Source organism: Cygnus olor, chromosome 6, assembly GCF_009769625.2.
Source record: "Cygnus olor isolate bCygOlo1 chromosome 6, bCygOlo1.pri.v2, whole genome shotgun sequence".
In the NCBI taxonomy this organism is placed as follows: Eukaryota; Metazoa; Chordata; class Aves; order Anseriformes; family Anatidae; genus Cygnus; species Cygnus olor.
Window position 1 is genome coordinate 39080210 of NC_049174.1, and position 21947 is coordinate 39102156.

The following is a 21947-nucleotide window of genomic DNA, read 5'->3' on the forward strand; positions in this document are numbered from 1 at the left end:
TTTTTGCATGTGCACTTGATGCATGTCTGTGCCCTCCCAGCTGCAGGCTGGGCCTCGCCGTGCAGGAGCAAAGCTGGAGAGGTAAATGTGTGTCATGGAGGGCTGCCACTGCCGGCCAGCACGGGCTGATCCATGCAGTATGATTGCTGTGAGGCCCCTTCTGCTGTGCACTCTGACTTTTTCTTGTAGGGCTTATTTCAAACGCATGCAAACCATATAGAAGGCAGAAGCGTGCCCTGGCGATAGGCACCTGTGTGCTGCAGACTCTCCCAGGCAGCTGGACTGCTGCTGACTTTACGTGGTTTCCAGTAAAAATTTCCCGTCTCTGTACTGGTGCCCCTGGGCAGCCCCGGTGCACATGGGTGCAGGGAGGAAAGTCCTGATTGCCCCCAGCATCACCTCCTCTCCCGCCCCCACTGCAGAAAGCACAAAAGCCAAAAATCTGTGCTTCCCCGTGGTTCTCCTGCTTCCCTTTGTCAGGTAAAGGCAGTGCTTGATTTGCTTCAAGTTAAAAACAGTCCGGACACTCTGCTGTGGTGTATATATTACACTATTTCATTAGAAATTGGAAGAGGAAAGAAGAAGGAGAAGGTGATTTTCATGTATCCTCTAAATAAAAGACAGAAATCTTAGAAAAATTCATTCCTGTTGTGGGATATGTTGGATGTTGGAACTCTTTTCATTCTCTAATTATGCTCTTTAGTACAGCCTCTCTATTTAACCTGATGATTATTGCAGCTGAAGAAAATATACTGATGTGTGAACTTTTTAAAGCTTGGAGTTTTGTTTATGAAATAGGTAAAATCACAGACTCATTTTGGTTGGAAAAGACCCTTAAGATCATCAAATCCAGCCGTCAGCTAACGCTCCCACGTCCATAACAAAACCATGTCCCTAAGTACCACGTCCACATGTCTCTTAAATACTTCCAGGGATGGGGACTCCACCACCTCCCCGAGCAGCCTGTTCCAACCCCAATCCCCCCTCTCCATGAAGAAATTCTTCCTGATATCCAGGCTAAACCGCCCCTGGCACCACTTGAGGTCCCGCAGCGCCCCACTGCTGTGCCGGCCCTTCCTTTGCGGGCGGTGAGTAACTCTTCCTGCTGCGTGCGCCATCCCGAATTGCTATCAATCAATTCAAGGCACAAACAAAGCAATTAAAAATCAATAGCTATGCAGCTATTAGAGAGCAAGATTTCATTAGGGTTAATAATCGCAGGAATTAGGGAACTAATCAGCCCTAGTGATCTCCAGGAGAAGCCATCGCAGGCTCTGCATCCAGCCTGCCCACAGACCTCAGTTACTGTGCCAAACGCTTAGAATAAATGACTAGATGTTATTTTGTAACTCATGGTCATGATAATGACCAAAAATCAGGCTTGTAGCTAATATCTTGTGTACTTGGCAGTAATCTTACTTTCTGTAGGATAAATAGGAGCAGTGTGCTGTGCGGGGAAGGCTTGTCTTCTGTTTCTCTGTGCCTGAAGAGACCATTTTTTTTTTCCATAAAACCAGCTTGCAGGCACTTACATTTTTGTAAATTCACTTTTGTAGCTTTTGTCTCTGGGTCACAAACCAGCAGCTGATATCCCTGTGGCCCCGTTCCGGGGTACCCACCAGGCGAGCTCTGCCCTCTTCCCATAAAATGCAGCCCATTCTGGTGTTTGGGTCATTTCTTTTTCACTGCAAGTTAAACAGGTCCTTGGAGGCTGCTAAAAGTCTTAGCAAAACATCCTAATCACCCAGAAATCAGGAGGAGCCTTCTGGGTGTGCTGCCACTAATCAGTCCATTTGCTGCAGGCACGACTCATTCTGCTCCTTAATTCAATACAGCAGATGCAAACCCATTTCTGCTCTGCTCCGCATTGCTGCTGGGTGGGTTGTCATGAGCCCACCGTGCACCATCGCAGCACCACCAAGCACGAGGACGGTGCTGCCACTTTTCCCTGTAACATTATATTCTACTCATAGTGGTGCCACAGGAGCAGGCGCTGGGGCCAGAGAGGTGAATTATTCGTGCCCTGCTCTTTGCTTCAGTGGGTGTGACAAAGGGTGACGGGTGTGTGGCTTTGCAAACCCTGCCAGTAGCAGTGATGCAGATATGCAGTTGTTCACCACCCTGAATGACTACCAGCTCCCCCTGAATTACGCGCAGGAAGGTCAGTGGGAGGTGTCGGACACATGCATCCTGCTCTGAGCAGAGCTGTTCCTGTAAATCTTTCATGGCAACATCACTGGTCGACCCCTCAGGTGCCCCAAAGCAGCAGGATGATGGTGAGGATCCACAATGGACCTGAGCAAGGTGGTCCAAGAGCTGTCTGTGGAAGTGGTAAGTATGCAAGACAAAATATTAACAGCGAGATGAGGTGAGGAGACAGAAATTAGGGTCTGAGTATGAAGAAAATACTTTTGGTCAAAGCCCTGGTCTTAGACTGATGAGAAGGTTAAAGGGATGACTTAGCAGTATTAAGCCTGTTGTGGTTTTCTGTTAATTGATATAAAAATATTCTATTCATCTCTTTTTACAGATCCTGACTAACTTTCTGGGAACCTCTGGGGTTGTGGTGGCATGCTCCCTGGTGCTGCTGTAAGTTCCAGGAAATGTGCTGGGATATCCAGAAAAAAAAAACTGTTTATTTATAGCGTCCGACATGAAGAATACCAGTAGAGATATTGATGAAAGGCACAGATCAAGGAGATAAAAAAAAAAAAAAAAAAAGCATGTTAATGTAGGCTATCTCCAACAGTACTTGGTGAGCTTTGCTATTGCTCTGGCTTTGCCAGTCATTTTCCAAGCTTACCGTGTAGGGTTGTTAATTATATCCAATGACAAAGTAGCCAATCGAATCTAGACACTTTTTTTTTTTCCTTTTAATTGAAGTTAGCTAGAGAGCTCATTTTAAAACATCATGTAGGAAGTCTGAGATTTAATACGTGCTTCAGAAAAGTAGCAATAATAATCGACTTTGGCTTTACTTCTCAGCTGGCAGAGGCATGGAGCCAAGAAAACCTCATCCATCCCATGTAACGACAAAACCAGGCCAGGGCTCTTCACTGGGGTGGGCTCGTGCTCAAGGATGAGGCACTCACGGTGTCACTGGGGCTGTCCCACCAGGACTCAGCGCTCATCGATGCCCCGTCTCCTCAGCTGTGAGTTCTGCCTTCTCCTTCAGTGGAAGGGAAAGTGAGGTCCTTGTTTAATTCTATTAATTAATGTCCTGCATCAGCTCTTTGTTTCCATTGAGTCATACTAAAGGAATGCAAAAGCGATGCGAAAAGGTGATCACTTCCAGGCAGCTGGTGTTCTTGAAAAGACAAAACGGGGACAGTCTGACAAGTTATTCATAAGAAATAATTATCTTTAATAAGCCCTGATCAAGTGTTTGTACCTGCCAATGTGCATCTGTGCTTGGGAAATGATCTGCTCAGAGCCTCCCTCCAGGAACATGAGCCCTCAGTGCAGGGGCCAGGACCAGCTTCCATCTCCTTCAGACAAAGTGATCAGCCCCATTCTTCTGTGGCATGACCAGCTTTGATTAGAAGCACCTGAAGCACTGCTTCGGTGCCTCTGACACCATTTGTCTCTGAATACACGGCACCGTGCTGCTTACATCAGCTGCTGCTTGTGGTGGCAGACAAGTGCATGTGTTTTCACATCGGGCTTGAAGCAGGAACTTTTACATATGAGTTGTGTAAGAGGTGCAAGAAGACCATTTCTACTTAAAACTGACAGGCAAAAATAAATTATGCATATACTTCATTCAAGTAATTACAGACATGAAAATGTAGATATTTTTGTATGGGAAGCACTAGTCATATGCCACCTTTTTATTACTGAATTTGTCAGTTAGCACTTTTACATTTTTGCTGTGATCTTAGTGATAAAAAAAATTTGCTACCAAAAAACTTGCCCATCCCCTTATACAACAACCGAACCAGATGTGTCTCGTGTGCCAGACCAGCTCTGTGGGACAGCCGTGGGGCAGCTGGCGCCGGGAAGCTCAGCCTTCAGGCAGGAACCACCTTGGGCTCGTCCAGTTTGGGTCGACACAACTCTTCCCAGGTCTGCCCTTGACTGTTAGGGCTTCTTTATTCTGAATAAATCAGAGTGAAAACATGCAACAATGTAAGCAAGGAACAATCCAGTCCAAGTCCATCAGATTGCTAAAATGCTCAGAGATTTGTATATGTTTGCATGTTTTTTTTTTTTCCAGATGCAGTCCTGTGATTTCAAATTATAATGAGGTGACCTGATTTTAATTGAACTAACCTTTATAGATCAGTTGATAGGCTTAAATATTTGCTTATATTAGCAGAGAGAAGGAAACCAAAGTCTTTTGCATAGTTACAATTGCCAAGGAAACCACTCTGCTGGTATCCACATTGGGCATTTCATCTGCTCCTGTGTGTGGCTGTTGGAAAACTGTCTGATTATAAAAAAAATGCTTCCAGTCTGACTAGATGTCTAGTCAATGTCTGCGTAATTTTCTATCAGTTTATCCAAGAGCTGCTGCTGTCCTGTGAAAATTTGTGGAGTCGCAGGCTCTTGCTTCTAAAAAGGTATGCAGCCAAATGTGAAATGTGACCCTTGATGGGAAACTACGAATTAAAAATTGTCTGTAATTAGAGTGTTTTCCAGACATCTCATAGTTTTTCCGAAACAACCTTTTAACTCTGTGATTTATTTTAGTCTTTACTTTAAACTAGGTCAGTCTTAAGAATTTCTACTGCTTGAAACACGCTACCAAATCAAACACATTCTAACAAAGACTAATTGGACTCCGTTTAAAAATAAGCATTATGCCTGGAAAAGCAGTTTTCTGAAACTGAGCAATGTGTTTAAATGCGTAATGACACAAAGCTGTACACAATTTCTAACTCAGAAGTCCCCTGGGGATTACACGCGCACTTTACTAAAGAGATACCAAAATTAAGCACTAATCCAAGAGGCAACCTCGTTCATGGTGCTCGTTTTGAGACCAGCCTGTCCCTCTTCAGGCGAGGGTGATGGACAGAGCCTGGGCCGTGGGCGCATACTGACGAATGGTGCTCTGATTTCAGTGCTCTTCACAGACACCTCAGTTTTCACTCCTCTGTCACCACGTGTGCTAATGAGTTGTGCTTTGAATCAACTTCTGATCTGTGTTTTTTAACCCAGCTCGGAGCAGGCTGTCTGCGGGGCTTTGTGTTTGAGAGCCAGTATAATTATTACAGGGAGGTTTTCGGAAAGCTGTGCTCGCAGCAGAGATAGCATCTCCATTCCTCTCTTGGTGCTAATCAGTTTATGTGAGCCTGCCTTATGCACAGCTTTCTGACCATGCCAAATTCTTCCGAAACAAACACTTCATCCATGGTTATCAGACAGCAGCATGCCTGAGAAATTACATTATACTCAGCAAAAAGCCTCTGAAAGCATGGATTTGCCACCTCTTTTCCTCAGAGAGCTGGACAATAGCGGGTTTTTGTTATTGTTCATTTTTCTTCTGTCATAAGATCTGTCTTTTATTTTTCTCTTCTATATCCTGGACAATTTCTAATCCTTTTCCGTAGGCCACACAATAATAGCTTATTTTTCAGTTTAGAATGAAATATGACTAAAATCTCCAGTCCGCAGGCTGCCTGCCCCAAACCTCCTTGTTTTCCTCTTATTTTTATTTTTCCTACTTTAACACAGTTCAGATAGTAGCCATAGAGGCCTAATCTGCATGTTCGGAAACTGGAGAAAAATACCTGGCAGGTGCTGGCCTGGCACCATGGCCTGCCAGCACTCAGGTTCTATTTCCAAAGAACAGTAGCTCTCTTATCCCAAGAATAAAATTAAAAATAAATAAATAAATAAAAATTACTTAAAATCTCTTTCTATATAACTTAGAGGAGGAATGCACTTTTCTTCACACTGGAGGGATATGTAAGGTTACTGAGCAGTACTGTGTTCTTCATCACCCCAGTCCTCATGGGGCAAGCGTTGTTTCCAGGATGGAGATAGTGGTCCTTGTGCCCCAAGGCAGCAGTGACCTCCCACACGTGGGCTGCCAGAGCCATCGGTCACTTGCTCTTGTTCCAGCACATGCAGGGTGCAGGGCGAGTCTGGGCATTTCACAAGAGGAGAAAGAAGAATTAAAGGAGGATGCTGTTTTTGCTGTAAAGCTGCTGTGCTACAACACTGCCACACGATGTATCTGGGCACAGACAGGGTGGACGTCATGGGTGCCCCCTTGTACAGCCCCTGGGGGATGTGCTGGCTCTGCTGAAGTCCCGTGAAATGACATCTTCCCGAAGCATCGAGGCAGACGTGCTGCTTGGGCCTGCCCCTGAGGTCTGCAGACCTACCCACAGCTGCAGTGGCGATCAGCAATGCATTTAGCCTACGTCGTGCTATGAGTTGTGACTGTCCTGCACCAAGCTTTGAAAGCACCACGCCTCCTTTGTCCCCTTGTCCCCCCAGGGAGCAGAGGTGGGATCCAGAGGTGGCTATCACCTTACAAGGATGTGCTGACGTGAACATACCGGCATAAGACACTGCATGCACTCTCCTAGATCTTGACTTTCTCATGAGCAATTAAAAATGAACATGACAACCTGTTGGACGAAGAGTTCAGCTCTTAAGCTTTGCTACGGCTGTGGTCCACAGCGATTCCAACCTGGCCAGACACTTAGGGGGAGAAACACAATTACAACGGCATGGCAGGAGCCCTGTCCCACTGGTAAGGAAAAGGTCATTTTTCCTACACCACTGTCCAAAACCGTAAGACCCTTTGCAGTTGAAGGAAAAGGCTGTGTCATTCTCAGAAATAGTCCATTTATTTATTCCTACCAAAACTGCTAGAGACCGATTAAATAATAGTATGCTGCGGACAGGGGCAGAATATGTTTTGCTCTCAAGGGTTTGCATTAGCGGCCACCAGACTCATGAAGAATGGCAGCATTGCCCGAAATGGTATGACGGTATTTTCAAAAGCATCAAGGAGGCTGATGACAAATTTCCCTAGCACTCCGGTATGTAAATGCCTTAAGCTCCTTCTGTAGTGTTTGCCCCGATGCAAATGGTCTTTAAATAAGTGCTGCAAAGTCTGCGGTAGCGAGGAGCTGAAAGCTGTGTGCGCTGCACAGATGCAACGTATCCTTCACAGAGCAAACTACGGATCTCTGTCTCACAGACAAACAGTTTCCATCTGTTCCCTCAAATTAATGATTTCTAATTAGGCAAAATACATTATTTCTTCCATGAAATTCAGTGATGATTCTAAAAATGCAATAGGACCTGTAGGAAGCTGTGTTTGCATGAGCCTTATGAAAAATCTCAGGCAGTGGCAGAAGATGGCTCACTGCTTGTCAGATAGCCCGGGTGCCATCCAACAGACACACCAAGGACGCTGCTGAACTTGCTCCTTTTGTAGTAGAGCCCTAAGTTGCCCTACATTTGCAAAACGAGGTCTTGAGCTAAGGAATGAAGTGCATCACAAAGAATAAAAGACGGGAGCAATTTAAGAAATCGTACCGATGGCCAATTGACTCATGCTCTCAATCTAGCCATTCCACAAGCAGAAGGAGTCGAGATGTGGATGGAGGAAAATGACGAGCGAGAAGCTGTACGTGCCCATTCTCTTACAGCTCTTGGGGCATGGGCTGAAGTCTGGTCCCGTGTGTGTGCAGTACCCGGCCCCCTGCACCCCAAGGGGCAGCACGACCCCAGCTGGTAGCTTTGTGGGCAATCTGCACTGCCTGGTCTGTTCTGCTGGAAATGGCTGGTTATATCACATTTTGTTTGCTTAAAAACACTTTAAAGAGTTCACAAGGCACATGCCTCGAACCCCGCAGAAAGCCTCCCAGTCCCTTTGCTGTTATTAATAACAGCACTCATCACAATTTACATATGCAGCTGGAAGCCTTGGAAGGGCTCCTTTAAACATCCCCTTGCATAAATAGGGGCGATTCCAGCCCACCAGTTTCTTGGTTCTGCTTTGAGAGGATGAGCTGGATGCCTGAGTCGCAGCAGCAGTGGGCTCCAGGGGTACGGGTGTGTGCTGGGAACAGGTGATGGTGTTTTAGGGGGACGAGGACACTCCCCACGAGCTAACTACCACAGGAAGGGGTTGGGGTGGTGCAGGGATCTGCCTTACTGCAGTGGCACTTGGTGCAGCTGGTATTTTACACTTTTCTTCTCCCTTTCCAGCCTTTTTTTTTTTTTTTTTTAAATTCACATTTGGTCCTCTGGACTCCTTTGCTCACTTTTCCCATCTCCTGGCATTAAAGGTAAGATAATGGATCTCTCATTGCACCTGGTTAATTAGCTATCACTGGGTAGGCGATACTCTCTGCTTGTATTTTCTGCTCTATTTTTTTAAGCACCTGAGGATATGCAGTCCAGGGACTGCTGATTTTGGGTTGGGCAGTAAAACTTAATCCCTTCTGAGTCACTTATTATTACGGATGACAAAGGGTTTATCGGAGCATTAGCTGTTTCTCTGGACTGTAACAGCAAGTCTGGTCTGCTGCTGGCTACAAGCATCTCTCCTGCAATTATTACTTGAAGCTGATGGCTGATATGAAAACTGCTCATCATCAAAGCCATCTCAGTACCATCAGGCTCCATTTTTCTTTCTCAGCATGCATGTAGAAATTTTACTTATCTAGGATAAATATTCATGCCAAATTCCTATTGAAGTATAGAGAATAAAATTTATCACTCATTAGAGAAATGGAGCCCAGAAAATATAATGAACAGCGTAGCCATTTTCAATGCAAAATCCATATACATTATCCTGCTATCCCCCAAATTGCTCTTCGGGTCAAACAGAGAGACACTGCAGAAATACTAGTGAAGTAAATTGCTGAGCCCGGTAATTAAAATGTCACGTACCGGCAACTTGTGCTTACCCCTGTTCCTTACATAATTGCATGAAATTTGGCAGAACTTTTCAGGGCTCTCCAAGGTTTCTGGTTGGCAATGGAGGCGTGCAGGTCCCAGCGAGGCCGTGTCGGCACTGCAGGTGTTTATGTGCACCCACGGAATTGGGCTTTGCCAATTCACAGCTGGCGAGCACCAAAGTGCTGGAGAAATGCAAGAATATTTAATTGCATTCAGAACCTTTCCCTTCTCCTTGCTGTGGTGGTTTTACTCGGGTGGGCAGCCGAGCTCCACCACAACCGCTCTCTCACTCCCCCCCCCCTCCTCAAAGAGGAAGGGGGAGAAAATACCCAGGTTATGAGGATGAGGATAACCACCCAGGTCATGAGGATGTGTTTTTGTGCATGTGGCTGTGTGCACACAGTCTGCAGCAGTGCAAATATTCTGTGCAGTAAGTTCTGTAGGTCAATAATTCCACTTGAGGAAAAAGTATATATATATATATATATATATATATATGTCTTTTTACCCTAATCCCCCCCCTAAATCCATTTTCTTGCGCAGTCCCTTTCCTGCATGGAACGTTTACATCCCTACCGTCCAGGACTTGGGCACATAGTAAACTTTTTATTTTTATATTGTGTACTTTCATCTTGTTTCCTGAGGTCACCAGTGGCAGTGCAAGAGGAGAGCTCTCCAGGCTGAACTGGAGGTGAGGGTTTGCAGGTAGGAAGCTGTTACCAGTGTGCTGGGCCATTTATTTTGGTCCTACATGCACCAGCCTATTTTAAATACGGATTTAATACAGCCGATACTGGTATGGCTGGGGAGAGAACACCAACTTCAATTTGCAGTGTCAGTTCTGGTGACAGGTCCATCCGTAATGGCACGAATTAGTTGCAGCAGCTTTACCTGTGGCCATTTTGCATACATTGTCCGCCTGTTCTAGATATTTCAGCCAGCTCTTGTTTCCTAAATGCAGGCCTGTTTTTTCTTATTATCTCACAAAACTGCAAAACTCGGTTTCATTTGAATATGTCTTTACCTTCCTGAATCTTGTCCTCCTGTCCCATCCCAGAGGGCCAGCTGCTAGTGGGTTTTCTGGCCTTCACCCTGCCAGAAAATGACTCCTCGTTGCCTCCCACCTGCCCTGGCTGGCAGTAAGGGGATTTTTTTTTAGAGCATTAAGGGAGCCTTCATTCAGCCCCTTCCCATCTCCTCATGCCCTGCAGGACAGCTCTGTAAAAGGACCCAGGGCTGTGCCGTAGACATCCCTCTCTCTGGGAGGAATTTTTCCAGGATTGCTGTTCTTTGGAAGAGTGCCTGGTACGTGAGTATGGCTATCCATCACCTTTGGAGCCATTCTAACATTTCTCTTTCAACTGCACATATCCCACTTCCCTGGGATGTACTTTGCTACTTGCCTTTCGTACGTTTCCATTTTCCCACTTTGGATTTCCACCCCAAACAAAATCATTGTGCCACCGAGCTGGGGCTTTCACAACGCAAATGAGGGCAGCTGCACCCAGGTGGCTGAGCAAACGATGACTTAAATTAACTCTGCCTCCGGCGTATTGTCAGAGGTGCTTTGTGGTGTACTCCTATCAAGAGGTTATAGCGATGCAGTATGTCTGTTTTACGGTCTCATTAAGTCATAGCTGTGCTGGATTAAAGTCTCCATCTTATCAATCATTTTTCTAAACTGTACTAGAAGTGAACAAAATCTGAACTGGAAGGCTAGTGTAGCATGATGCTGTAATTATGTGCCAAACTTTGTGTTGCATTTTAGCTTTTCCAAAAGGAATGCATGATACACTTACTTTCTACTTGGTGATTAGTTTTTTCTCTTAGATTTGGAAGGAACAAACTGCATTTTTTTCTGAAATAAAATAATTATACCACAGAGATCTTGTTAAGTATGTCACAGTTCAAAGATGGGAGATATAGTGGTGTGTTATCCCTGTTTTGCAGCCGCAATACTAAATTGCGTCTCTGGAGAAGCAGGGATGTATCAGGTGTGGATTAATCTCAGTGCTCAAATATTACCTTTGGAAAGCATTTTGTTTGCAGAAATCAGAATGCCATCGTGGCTGGGAACAGCCCCAGCAATGCCATTACGCTTAATGCTGTGCTCCAAGCTGGTGTAGCAGGGATGTAACCGGACACTTGCGAGGCAGCACAGGGATATCTGCAGGAGAGCACAGCTGGCCAGATGTTTTGTCTTTGCCTTCCCCAGAAGGAAGATGGAGATGGGCAGGAGCTGGAGCTAGGAGAGAACAGCGTGGCTGCTGCCCTAAAGCTGCTCAGAAACCCCTCACAGGCGCCTGGGCCGTGTGTCTGAATTCCTCTGGGATCTGTCTCTCTGAGGACAGCCAGCTGAGGGGAAACGGTGTACAGTCCTCAATTTCCTTTCCAGCACGAACTGTAGGACTGCTGTTGGGATTGTTTGCACGTACCCCACTGTAAAAAATGACCCTGACCTCTAGAAAGCTGCATAAAAGCCTATCTTAAATAAGGAAGCCATGTATTTACTGTAAGAATTGAAGTCACTGTGGTAAAAGAAGGAAAAAAGGCATGCAGAATTAAGTGCAGCAAAGCTTTTTTTTTTTTAAGTGTTTTCTTAAAGAATACTATCTATGGTATTGTTATTAGATTACTAGATAGGAGCAACACAGCTGTTAGTCACAGGGGGCAAAGGCAGAAACATTAAACAAATTTGTCCTGAAAATAAGTAATGAACTAGCTAACGGCTCTTAAAGTTGCCTGAACAAGCTCTAGCCCACTTGGAGAACCCCAGAGGTATAGAATTAAATTTCACATCCATCCATCCATGCATCCAAGGCATGGTAGGGGAATGGCAAAACTTTCAAATCATGAATTACAAAAGGCCAATACAGCTGCTGATGATCCATATGGCTTTCTACAGGATAGAAATTATCAGCCACACTTTACCCTTGATACAATGTGCATTTTGATGTTTAACTTGTTTAGCTTTCAAAATTTATTTAAGGATGAATAAAGCAGGCTACACTTACAGGGTCTTGGACTGTGTCTGTGGAACCCTGGTTTTGAAAGGGCTTCTTTGTCACGGCAATTTAATCAGCAGAAGGTAAGAGAGAATTGTGACATTGTGGCCAAGAGAACAAATATGCATTTGCTCTTTTTTGTTCAAAATACACCCATGCACTTTTTAAACAGAGGAATACAGATTTATGTGTCAGCGAGGTTGTGTTGCCTCTGTGTTCACTTCAGTGAGGCTGCTATTGGAACATTGTGTTTGGCTCCAGCATCCTGAATTTAAAAAGAAGATGCCAATTAGTTGGCAGAGATTCAAATAAGTTCTATGAACGCAGTTACACTACAAAAATATGTCTTGTGGTTAATTGCAAGAAAGTCCAAGGCTTAGAGCTTGCAAGTCTCATTCATAAAATGGGAATTGGTAATGCAGAGCCTGTCACTGGAAAAAAATGTAAGAAAGAAATCAATGAGTGACATGAGATATATTCAGACAAAAACAGTGTGTAATTTCTGAACACTGAGGATAACTAGCCATTGGAACTGTTGTGCTGAATCTCCATAGATAGGAAACAAATTAACCTCATTATTTAATATTTTTCTAGACATAATCTAATTAAAAAATGGGTTATTAAAGGAAGACAGAATGATGATACTCATCCCTCTATGGTGCATGAATAGATTTCAATGTGCACCTACAGAGACGTTATCACCACAAACAAGCAGCTTACTGCTCCTTGGTACGCTCTTTCCAAGACTCATGTGCTTGTTAAAATGTGAATCAGAACTACTTAAATCCACGTGCATGGGTTATGGATTGGTATCTTCTGGAGAAGACAAAGAGTCGTATTTTGTTTGAAATAGGTCAAATTTGTCACTGCTTCCTTCTGCTCCCCAAGCAATCCTTGCATGGCTAACTTCTCTGAGGTGCTGGTAGCGGAGGCAACTCTTCAGGAGAGTGATGGCCCTGGGGGATATTGCAAGCACAAATGAACTCTTCTGATTAAGTGAGTGTGCCACCGAGTGCTTTGCTTCGGGGCTTGCTTCTTCATTGAGGTGGCACGAAACAAATAGGAGCATCCAGTTTTCCGTGCCCAGGTACACCCTACCCAGTGGTGCTCCTGATCTTGAAGGATAAAAAGAGGGTTTGCAGCTGGAGGAGGGTGTAGGACTGAGGTTCTCTGGCACCTGCAATGAGCAGTGAGCAAGGAGGAGGCAGGGGTGGAGAAAGGACTGAAGTGTTATGAAAGTTATAACCTCTCCTTGCCCTGCTTTCCTATGAAAACGGGTGTTTCTAATCTTCTGGAAACAACAAAGCTCCCACTTTACTGTTAAATTGATCGTTGCTTCCCTACTGGAGCGCTGTAGCCCGTGGACACCGTCTCCCAGCCGTGCAAGCCGAGTGGCCCAAGCAGTGAGGGTGAGGATGAGCAGGCCCCAACCGCTGCAAGGCGTTGTACACGTGTGCAGACTGTCGGGATTCATTTGGCATTTCGACAGAAACATTTTAAGATGAAGTGAAGAAGCTCCTGGCAGGAGACTGGGCATGGTCCAACACCAGCTATCGGGGCTGTCGGTCCTGCTGAGGTTGGTTAAGAGCAGGACCAACTCTTGTAGGACTTTCATCTCCAAGCACTAGGCTGTAACATTTTCTGACTGGTTGGTGCCTGACTAAAATCCCTTTTTTGAATCGATCAGAGGAATGAATCTTTGCAACCCTGCTTAGAAACAACATAAGCTGTTGCCTCCTTGCCCTGCTGGACAGCAAAGCCAGAGCTGAGCCAGACGCCCCTGACATGGTACGCAGCCACAGCGCCGATGGAAATGAGCAGCACGGCACAGCACGGGACTTTGATAAACACTAAAAATAGTGCAGCGCTTCGATTGCTCCCTAATCTTCATTTGCAAATGGTATGAGAATGTCCATGTAATTTCTATTGGAAGTGTTTTTGCAGTGTAACTGCATGCTTTCCGCAGTCCAGCTGCACTCCCACTAGATGCGGGGCCGGTTCTGCATTTCTCCTGCAGTGCTTGTGCAGAGCCCATGGCTCTGGTGCCTGGCGCTCTCCACAGGCACCATTTGCACAGAGCATGCATGCTCCCAGCAGCACTTAGGATCTAGGAAATTGTGGTTTTCTTCCTAGAGCCACCCTTTATGAACTGGGAAGATCCCTGGGCTGAGTGGAGGGTTGCTGGGGTACAGGGCATGACTGGCTCATCGACTCCAGAGTTGTTTCAGTCATGGCACTCAAGAGCTGAAGCTGTGCCAAGTGCCTCGCCAGGCCTCACACTTCCTCTCTCTTCCACAGGCATTACAGCACGAGCTCATAATATTTTCCCCAAAGCCTGCTTTTAATTAATGTATGCAGTTTTGTTGTCTGGCCAGGACATGGCAAATCTTAGGTGTCATTAGTTAATACCTGCTGTGCTCCATTTCCCGATGATGCTGTATTTTTTTCTAAAGCAATTCATTTCTCACTTTGAGACTATCCTGTGGACATGCTTTGTTCAAATTCAAGATGTTATTTGTGTACAAAAATGGTCACGGTGTACCATTTGAAAAGGAGCTAATGTGATAGCAAACAAATGGAGTGTGTAAAAAAAAAAAAAAAAAAAAAAAAAATTACTTAGGATGCTGTGTGATTTCCTCTTCTTTAATACAGCATGAATATGCCAAGGAGATTTGTGCCCAGTGGAAATCAGCAGGCTGGAATTAGGCGATGTTTACTGACAGGGATTAATCCTCATACAGGTGGTGCGGAGTGAGGCTGGTTAGACTGTGGGGCATTTCCCTGCAAATGAACCAGTGTCAGGCCAGTCATAATGAGGCAGGGAAGGGGTATTTAGTGAATGACAGCATCGCATAAACTCATCTGGTAGGAAGAGTGCCAAATAATCTCAGCAATCTTTTCCATCTTGAACACATACATTTTGGTACATAGAGCTTATATTTGGCAAAGGGGAAGGGAGATGTAGGTGTCATTAATAATTAAGAGATTTTAATGAAAGTTTGAATGGATTTGTGAACCACTGAACATGTATTCTGAGCACTTTGAGTGGCATTTCCATTACACACACAAATGCCCTAATTGGCAATCGGGTCTGAGAGCACTGCGCTTGCTGTCAAGCAGCCACCAGCCTTCTGGGGAGATGTGGCTGATGCTGGCAGAGTGAATTAAAGAAAACAACTTCTTTCTCCACGTCCTGAAATTGCTGGTTATAATTCTGTTTGTTCTCTTTGTTTGAAAACCTTTGAGTAGTTCTTACGTGTAGTTAATATTTACAGCATGATCGGTGTTTCTCATTCCTGTAGCTTCAGCAGTGCACAGCAGCAAACTGAATGATGGAGTTTCCTAAGGCAGCAAGGGAGAGGAGCAGGTCCAGCTCTTTGTGAATGCAGCAGTATCCTGTAGGGAATATATTCTTAAAATTCTTTTACCTGTGACTTTTGCTCTAAATTTTATATCTTCCCAACAGAGACTTCCACAGCCTGATATCTCCCATGCTCAAAAGTTTCCTGCAAGCCAGAGAAATAACTCTATTCCATGCCTAGCCTTTTTTTTTTTTTTTTTTTTTTTGGACTGAGCTCCGAAGTATTTTCTACCTGATCAGCTTATCCTTTAGAGTTGTATCACACATTCTGCATTCTTGTTTCCAGTTCTTTGTTGAAGCCTGCATTTATTTATCTGTTTTTTTTATTTTTTTTTAACAGGAAGTGGGGATAATATGCTTTAACTTTTGGTTAGCCCTGAAGAGGTCAGGCAGTTGAACTGGATGATCTTTGAAAGTCCCTTCCAACTGAACTTTTCTATTCTAATCAAGAAATGAGATAAAAAGGAAAAAAATCATTCGTTACCTGGAGGAACTTAAGAAAAGGTAATTTTTTCCTTTTGCCTAGTCTGAACCTCCTCTGGAGCAGCTTTGTGCTGTTCCCTTGCATCCTGCCAACTGTTACCAGGGAGAAGAGACTGGCACCTCCCTTTTATCACTTTTGTTGCCCTCCTCTGGATGCTGTCAAGGACCTTAACATCCTTTTGATATTGTGGGGCCCAGAACCGCACACAGTACTCAAGGTGAGGCCACAGCAGTGCTGAATCTAGTGGGCTAATCTCTTCTTCTGGCCAGCTGTCTGTGCCATATTTAATGCACCCCAAAATGCGGTTTGCTCTCCTGGCTGCCGGGGCACGGTGCTGGTTCACATGGAGCTGCTGCTGATGTGGGCGTCCCAGCTGCCAGCTGTGATGGTTGTGTACCCAACCAGAGCCGGGGCTGCCAGCCATTATTTATTGCACGGTATATCCACAAACGAGGCACATGCACCACTGAACTTCTGTGTGTGCGTGTACATTTTACTTTCACATTTTCTATATTGTAAAATCATTCCTAAGGCTGTTGTAGGCACTGCGGGCCAACCGTCATGCTCCTGGCTGCAGCTCCTGGCACAGGGCAGAAGCCAGACCCCGTCGGGAGCCGGGCAGCAGCTCCGTAGCGGTGCTGCTGCTGCATGGCCCTGCCGGCGCTCCGAAATGGAGGCAAGCGGGGGGAAAATCCTAACCTGATTGTGGTGGAATAAAGGACATAAAAGTGATAGATTGCTTTGTGTATTTTTCATATCATGTGCTCATGACACTTTTTTTCCATGTGCTAAAAATACCTTCTGGAGCTGTGGAATGGGTCCCCAGCTGCTAGTGGCCAAGCTGATGGATACGCTTAGTCCTGAGCAGTCCGGGCTTCCGTTGGTTTCCTTCTTCAGTGACGGCATCTGGTCCTCAGCTACAAGCAATTTTTGGCATTAAAGAAATAAAGGTGTCCCATAAAAGAAACCAGCACCCCACAAGGGTAGGTGAATTGTGTGGCCACCAAGGTCACTTGCTCTGGGCTTAAATTCAGTGAAGGAGGAAAGAGAAGATGGTGCTGCTAAAACTTTGCATGTGAGTGTGTGTGTGTGTATTTTCCCACCCAAGCAGGTGCTTCTATCTCTCCTGTGAACACCCACTCCTTTTTGGAAGCCTGCTGATTTCCCCAACTTTGGCAGTACCTGGATTGACAGATTCACCAGGCTCTTTTTTAATGTAACAAAAACTTTTCCTTTTTTTATCAAGTTTCAGGTTTCTGCCCCTCAGTGTCCGTGGTGCTTTTCCCTTGCATTTTGTACACTTTCTGCTGCTGTCTGGCTTCTCTCTTTCTTCTTTCTTTCAAAGAAACCTGCATCACCATTCCAGTAATAGGAAGTAACGGTGCAGAGGAGACTGGGAGCAGCAGAATCGTCTGAATTGTCTGAAAAAAAGCTGGCTGCCAGCCACCGGGCACACATGAAAGTATGATGTGCAATAGCTATCACTTTTTAATGGTGAGCTAACAGAAAATTAGATTTTTGGACAGCAAGTTTAAACCTTAATTATGGAGAGGACACTGCTGTTTTATAACATAAAAGAATTGAAAGACTTGATGTCCCTCGGGGCTCCTTTCGCTACACCAGTCAGACAGCCCGAGTCATGGTCTGCTGAAATCAATGGCAACGGCAGAAGCCGTTCACGCACACAAACAGTGATGGGAGGAAGGAGAGAAGAGCATTGGTAATGATTCATTCTTTAATGGTAATTAATATGGGCTCAAACCCAGCTAGGGCTGCGTGTTCAAATGGGTTGCCTATCCGAATACGAGCCTGAATATTTTTAGGAAACCCTTCCTCTGAGGGTCCTAGCTCCAGCCAGAAGCAAGCACTCTGCCTGTCACTTACAGTGAAGATTTTTTTTTTATTTTTTTTAACTGCAAATAAACAGTGGGACTTGTTTTCCTTATTAAAGCTAAATTGCCTTTAAAATCAATGCGAATTTTGCCTGAATACAAACCCAGAGTAAAGCCCTGTGCTTGCATATATCTTAACTGCTAAAGTGCACCTTTTCTGCCTACTTCAGACATGGTTTGATTATTATTACGACTAAGATGTGGGAAGCATACAATTAAAATTGTATAGCCATCGAGACAAATTTAGCCCGAGTACACTCAAAGGGTTATCTAAAAGCAGCTGCAGTTGCTAGAGTGTTTTTAATAAGTGTATCATTTAAAATATTGAACAAAACACTTCAGTGCCTGTTTGGGAAGTGGCTAAGATACCTCTTGATTTTTGTTCTGGAAGATTAGTGCACGTTTTGAGCTGAAAGAGGGCAATCTTTTATCTCGTGTTTCTCAGGCTGCGCTCCCAGCTAACTGGAAGGAAAGAGGAGACCAGTTGTGGGATGAGAGAGAAATCAGGTGGAACCTGGCAGGCTGCTGGCAGCATGCAAGGGGGTTTTTAGGAGTGTTTACGGGGTATTTACACAGAAAAGGGGCTCTAGCTCCTGGCTGATGCTCCACAGGCAGGGCTGAGCACGGGCACGGCCTGGCTGTGGCTCTAGGCCGAGGCGAGCAGTGCTGTGTTACTGCCTTCCAGACAGCACAGCGTGTTAGGTATGGAGACAGTCTGAGGTGAGACTGCTCCAGCCTTGCCCTGAGAAAAGTGAGATTTGATCTAATAATGTATTTTAGAGCGTACATTAGTAGCTGATGTAGTTTAGCTGAGGCTGCCCCATCCCTGCAGTGCCCAGCGCCAGGCTGGGGGGGTTTGGGCAGCCTGGGCTGGGGGAGGTCCCTGCCTATGGCACTGAGGAGTTGCAAATAGTGCCCAGGGAGGGAATTATTCCAGCTGCCGTGCTCTGGTGGGGGCTGTATGAACTTTTGGGGCTCGTTGTCTCTGAAACAGCTGCTGGGAGGCTGTGATGAGGTCCTGGTGCGAGTCCTGCTGAGAGGCCCTGCTGCAAAAACCTGGCCCTGCCACAACCACAGAGCATCGTGAGGGCCAGCATTTTCAGACAAACCTGAGATTTGGAAGAACTCATGTCTAACAGTAACAACAGAGAGCTGTTCAGGTCTGCCAGGTCACTCTTACAGAGTCTCCTGTCCCTCTGGGAATTTCATGGATGGAAACATTACAGAGAAATGGGAATTCTCCTTTTTGGTGGTAAAATTGATTGTATTCTACCATTTAATCTGAATAAACTAGGGACAAGGATGAAGAAGCAGGTCAGATGTTCATACTGTCTTCAAGCCAACTACAAGGCGATGGAGCCCTTCCTCGGGGCACCAGCTTTATCCCAAATGCACCGCTTTCCCCTGACGCTTCCACACTGCAGAGGGGTGTTGGTGGGAAAGCAGCCCGTGTCAGTATCAAAGCCACGGCGCTGCTGGTTTGGTTTCAGCCTGTTGTAGGAGCTTGTGGGGCTTTCCTGGTCAGCACCACAGACCAGGGCTCTCCCAGCAGCCTTCCGGCTGCTTTTCTACATGCATCCCTGGAAGGATGTGTGAAGGGAGCTGTGAAACCTATGCTCCCCCTCAGGTGTGCAGGCTGGTGGCTGTGCATGCACTAAACACTGCTCCCAGCATGAGTGGAAGCCACCTGCAACCATGCCACACAGCGTGAGCCACAGCTGATATCAGGGTCATTCCTGCTGCCCGAGATGCTTCTTCCCCATGCCGTCCTCTCCCTGCCTGCCCGAGTAGATTGTAAATATCCCAAGTCTCCTCCTGGTCTCTGAGCACCAAAGTCCCCACGGTACAGATGGAGAGTGCAGCCTGAGCGACGCCAATGGGTCTGGAAGCGTGCAAGCACCTTGGCAGCATGGAGATGGAAAGCCCTTTCCCCAATCTGCCTAAACTGAGGTCTCTTTGTAGAGCTTAAAAACAAGCCTCGAGCACATGGCGGGGGGGTGAGGGGCCCTCACCTTGGAAGCGGTCCTTAGATTGGAGACAACTGGGCTAACTTTGCGAACTCTGCAATTTTCTTACAGAAGCAGGAATTTACCATCTCTCAGATTTACAGTGCTGGAAAAAACTGTGTCTCCTGGCAAAAGTTAATCAAAACATCCTACACTTTAAGTGTTTGCTATAACTAATAAAGAGTACATAATGAATCTAGCCCTCAAACAATGTTCAGATATGCAGTGCCCTCCCTGCAAGTCAGACTGCAGCAGTGGCCGTGCGCTGCGTTACCGTGAAGTGACGCGAGTTAAAAAGTTTGAGATGTTTTGCAATGAGTGAAACATCTCTGTTAGGAGTTTTCACTCTTATTGTGTTGTCTTTAAACACTGCATTATCTTCTGTTCCTGCAGCATTAAGCAGTAAAGAAAGGAGGAGAGTTTTGGTTAAGTTTCTCACTGATGTTTCAGTTGATAGATAGCTTAGTAACGTTTATTTTGATTTAATGACAAATTCCACAGCGTATTTGTTCCCGAGAGAACAGGCAGATCTGTTCTTTTTCTTTCCCTTAATGAGTACACGGCTGAGATTTCTGCTCATCTTAGGGAATCATACTACATTGCGAAATTCTGTTTTGTCTCATTTTCTACCAAAAGTTTATTCACAGTCAGGAGGTCGTCTCAGGCTCCAGCTTTATTTCACACCCTTTTAAGCTCTGGTGCATGTTGTAAATGCTAAGTTTCACCTTAGTCTATCTAAGGGGAAACTCATAATAGCATCTCCTAACGACACCCATAATAATTTGGCGGTTTGACCATCTTCGCACCAGCTCAGGAGCAAGTGAGGGAAAACCAAGCAGTCTGAAGCCCCCACAGCTCCTCCAGAAAACTTCCCGACTATTATCAGCATTACAAACAGCGACAATTAACAGTCTTGCTCCAGGACCCGGGGTGTCAAGAGAGAGAGCTAGCTTACGGGGCTTGAGCCTTTCCGCACCCATCCCGCTGCTGCAGTCCCCAGCAAGCGTTTGTGCCGGTTCCACTCCTCCCTCAGCAAATGTGGCCACATTGATTTATCGCTGGCAACCAGTCCAAGCCCTCAGGGATATGATAAACAGCTATGCAAGCCTCTCATAGAAAGATGTTCTGTTATCCCTATAAAGGAAATGGATGAAGGAGAAAAAAAAATTTATGAGAGCATAAATATCTCCCCCCCCCGACGCAAGACTGTAGCAAGTCACCTGTTGGCGACCCTCCGGGCGGGCAGTGGGACGCACTCGCACTGTTCTCTTGTGGGGGGCACGGGGCCACGCACCGGGGGCGTCGCGGGGCAGCCCCAGGCGCGGCTGTGGGGCGCTGTGGGGCGGCCCCAGGCCAGGACGGGCGGCGGGGCCCCGGCCGGTGGCGCTGTCCCGCGGGTTGCCCCCGCCGCTTCCCCGCTCCCCGAGCCCCGACGGCGAGCCGCGGCGAGGCGGAGGGAAGGCGAACGGCCGGACCTGTTGCCCTCACGGCCCCTTTTAACTCGGCACCTGCCCAACAACCGCTCCCCGGGCCGCCCCCGTTTGCCCCCGGCTCCCCCGGCCCCGCAGCCGTCGGGGCGGGCGGTGTCGGGGCGGCGGCGCTCAGTAGGGCCCCACCACCACCGCCTCCGCCTCCTTGGACGGCCGCCGGTCCTTGACCAGAAAGTTGATCATGCCCTCGGACTTGATGAGCAGGTTGCAGCCGAGGAAGAAGATGCCGAAGACGACGGTGAGGGCGAGGACGCACATGACGGCGATCTGCACCACCCGCATGATGTACACGCTCCGCTCGTCCGCCGCCGCCGCCGCCGCCGCCCCGCCGCCGTCGGTGACCACGGAGGCGGCGGTGCAGCAGCGCAGCGCCCGCTCCAGCTCCAGCGCCGCGCTCCCGGCGCCCGCCAGCAGCCCCGCCGCCGCCGTGCCGCCCGCCGCCGAGCCGTTCATCCCGCCCGGCCGCCCCGCCGCCGCCGCCGCCGCATGCAGGCGGGCCGGGCCGAGCCGAGCCGAGCCGGGACCGGCCGAACCGGGGAGAACCGAGCCGTGCCGAGCCGAGCCGGGGCGAACCGTGCCGTGCCGAGCGGTGCCGTGCCGTGCCGAGCCGTGCCAAGCGGTGCCAAGCGGTGCCGAGCCGCGCCGAGCCGCCCCGCGCTGCCCCGCTCCGCCCGCAGCTCCGCGCCGCGCCCCCCGCCCCGCCCCGCCGCCCCCGGTGGGCTCCGGGAGGGGGCTCGGGGGCAGGGGGCTGGGGGAGAGCTCCGGGGGACGATGGGGAGCGGGGGCCGGGGGCGCAGGGTCTGGGGGACAGGGTTCGGGAGAGAGGGGCCGGGGACAG

The 21947-nt window shown here is 47.2% G+C and overlaps 1 protein-coding gene and 3 long non-coding RNA genes across 4 annotated transcripts; 2 read left to right on the forward strand and 2 right to left on the reverse strand.

Moving 5' to 3' along the window:
* The first annotated feature begins 1896 nt into the window (after positions 1-1896).
* Positions 1897-5214, forward strand: LOC121072578. The gene is made up of 3 exons (XR_005821319.1): positions 1897-2331; positions 2531-2589; positions 2986-5214. It is a non-coding gene; the product is annotated as an uncharacterized LOC121072578 (long non-coding RNA).
* Positions 5215-11855: 6641 nt separating this feature from the next.
* On the forward strand, positions 11856-16491 carry LOC121072459. Its single transcript, XR_005821233.1, has 3 exons — positions 11856-11959; positions 12730-15741; positions 15824-16491. It is a non-coding gene; the product is annotated as an uncharacterized LOC121072459 (long non-coding RNA).
* A 3460-nt stretch (positions 16492-19951) lies between these two features.
* LOC121072460 lies at positions 19952-20919 on the reverse strand. The gene is made up of 2 exons (XR_005821234.1): positions 20840-20919; positions 19952-20753 (listed from the first exon to the last, which is right to left on the reverse strand). It is a non-coding gene; the product is annotated as an uncharacterized LOC121072460 (long non-coding RNA).
* Positions 20920-20954: 35 nt separating this feature from the next.
* Positions 20955-21562, reverse strand: RPRM (reprimo, TP53 dependent G2 arrest mediator homolog). The gene has a single exon (XM_040561718.1). It carries the CDS (start codon positions 21560-21562, stop codon positions 21221-21223), a length of 342 nt encoding a protein of 113 aa, XP_040417652.1. The 3' UTR covers positions 20955-21220.
* Positions 21563-21947: the final 385 nt, after the last annotated feature.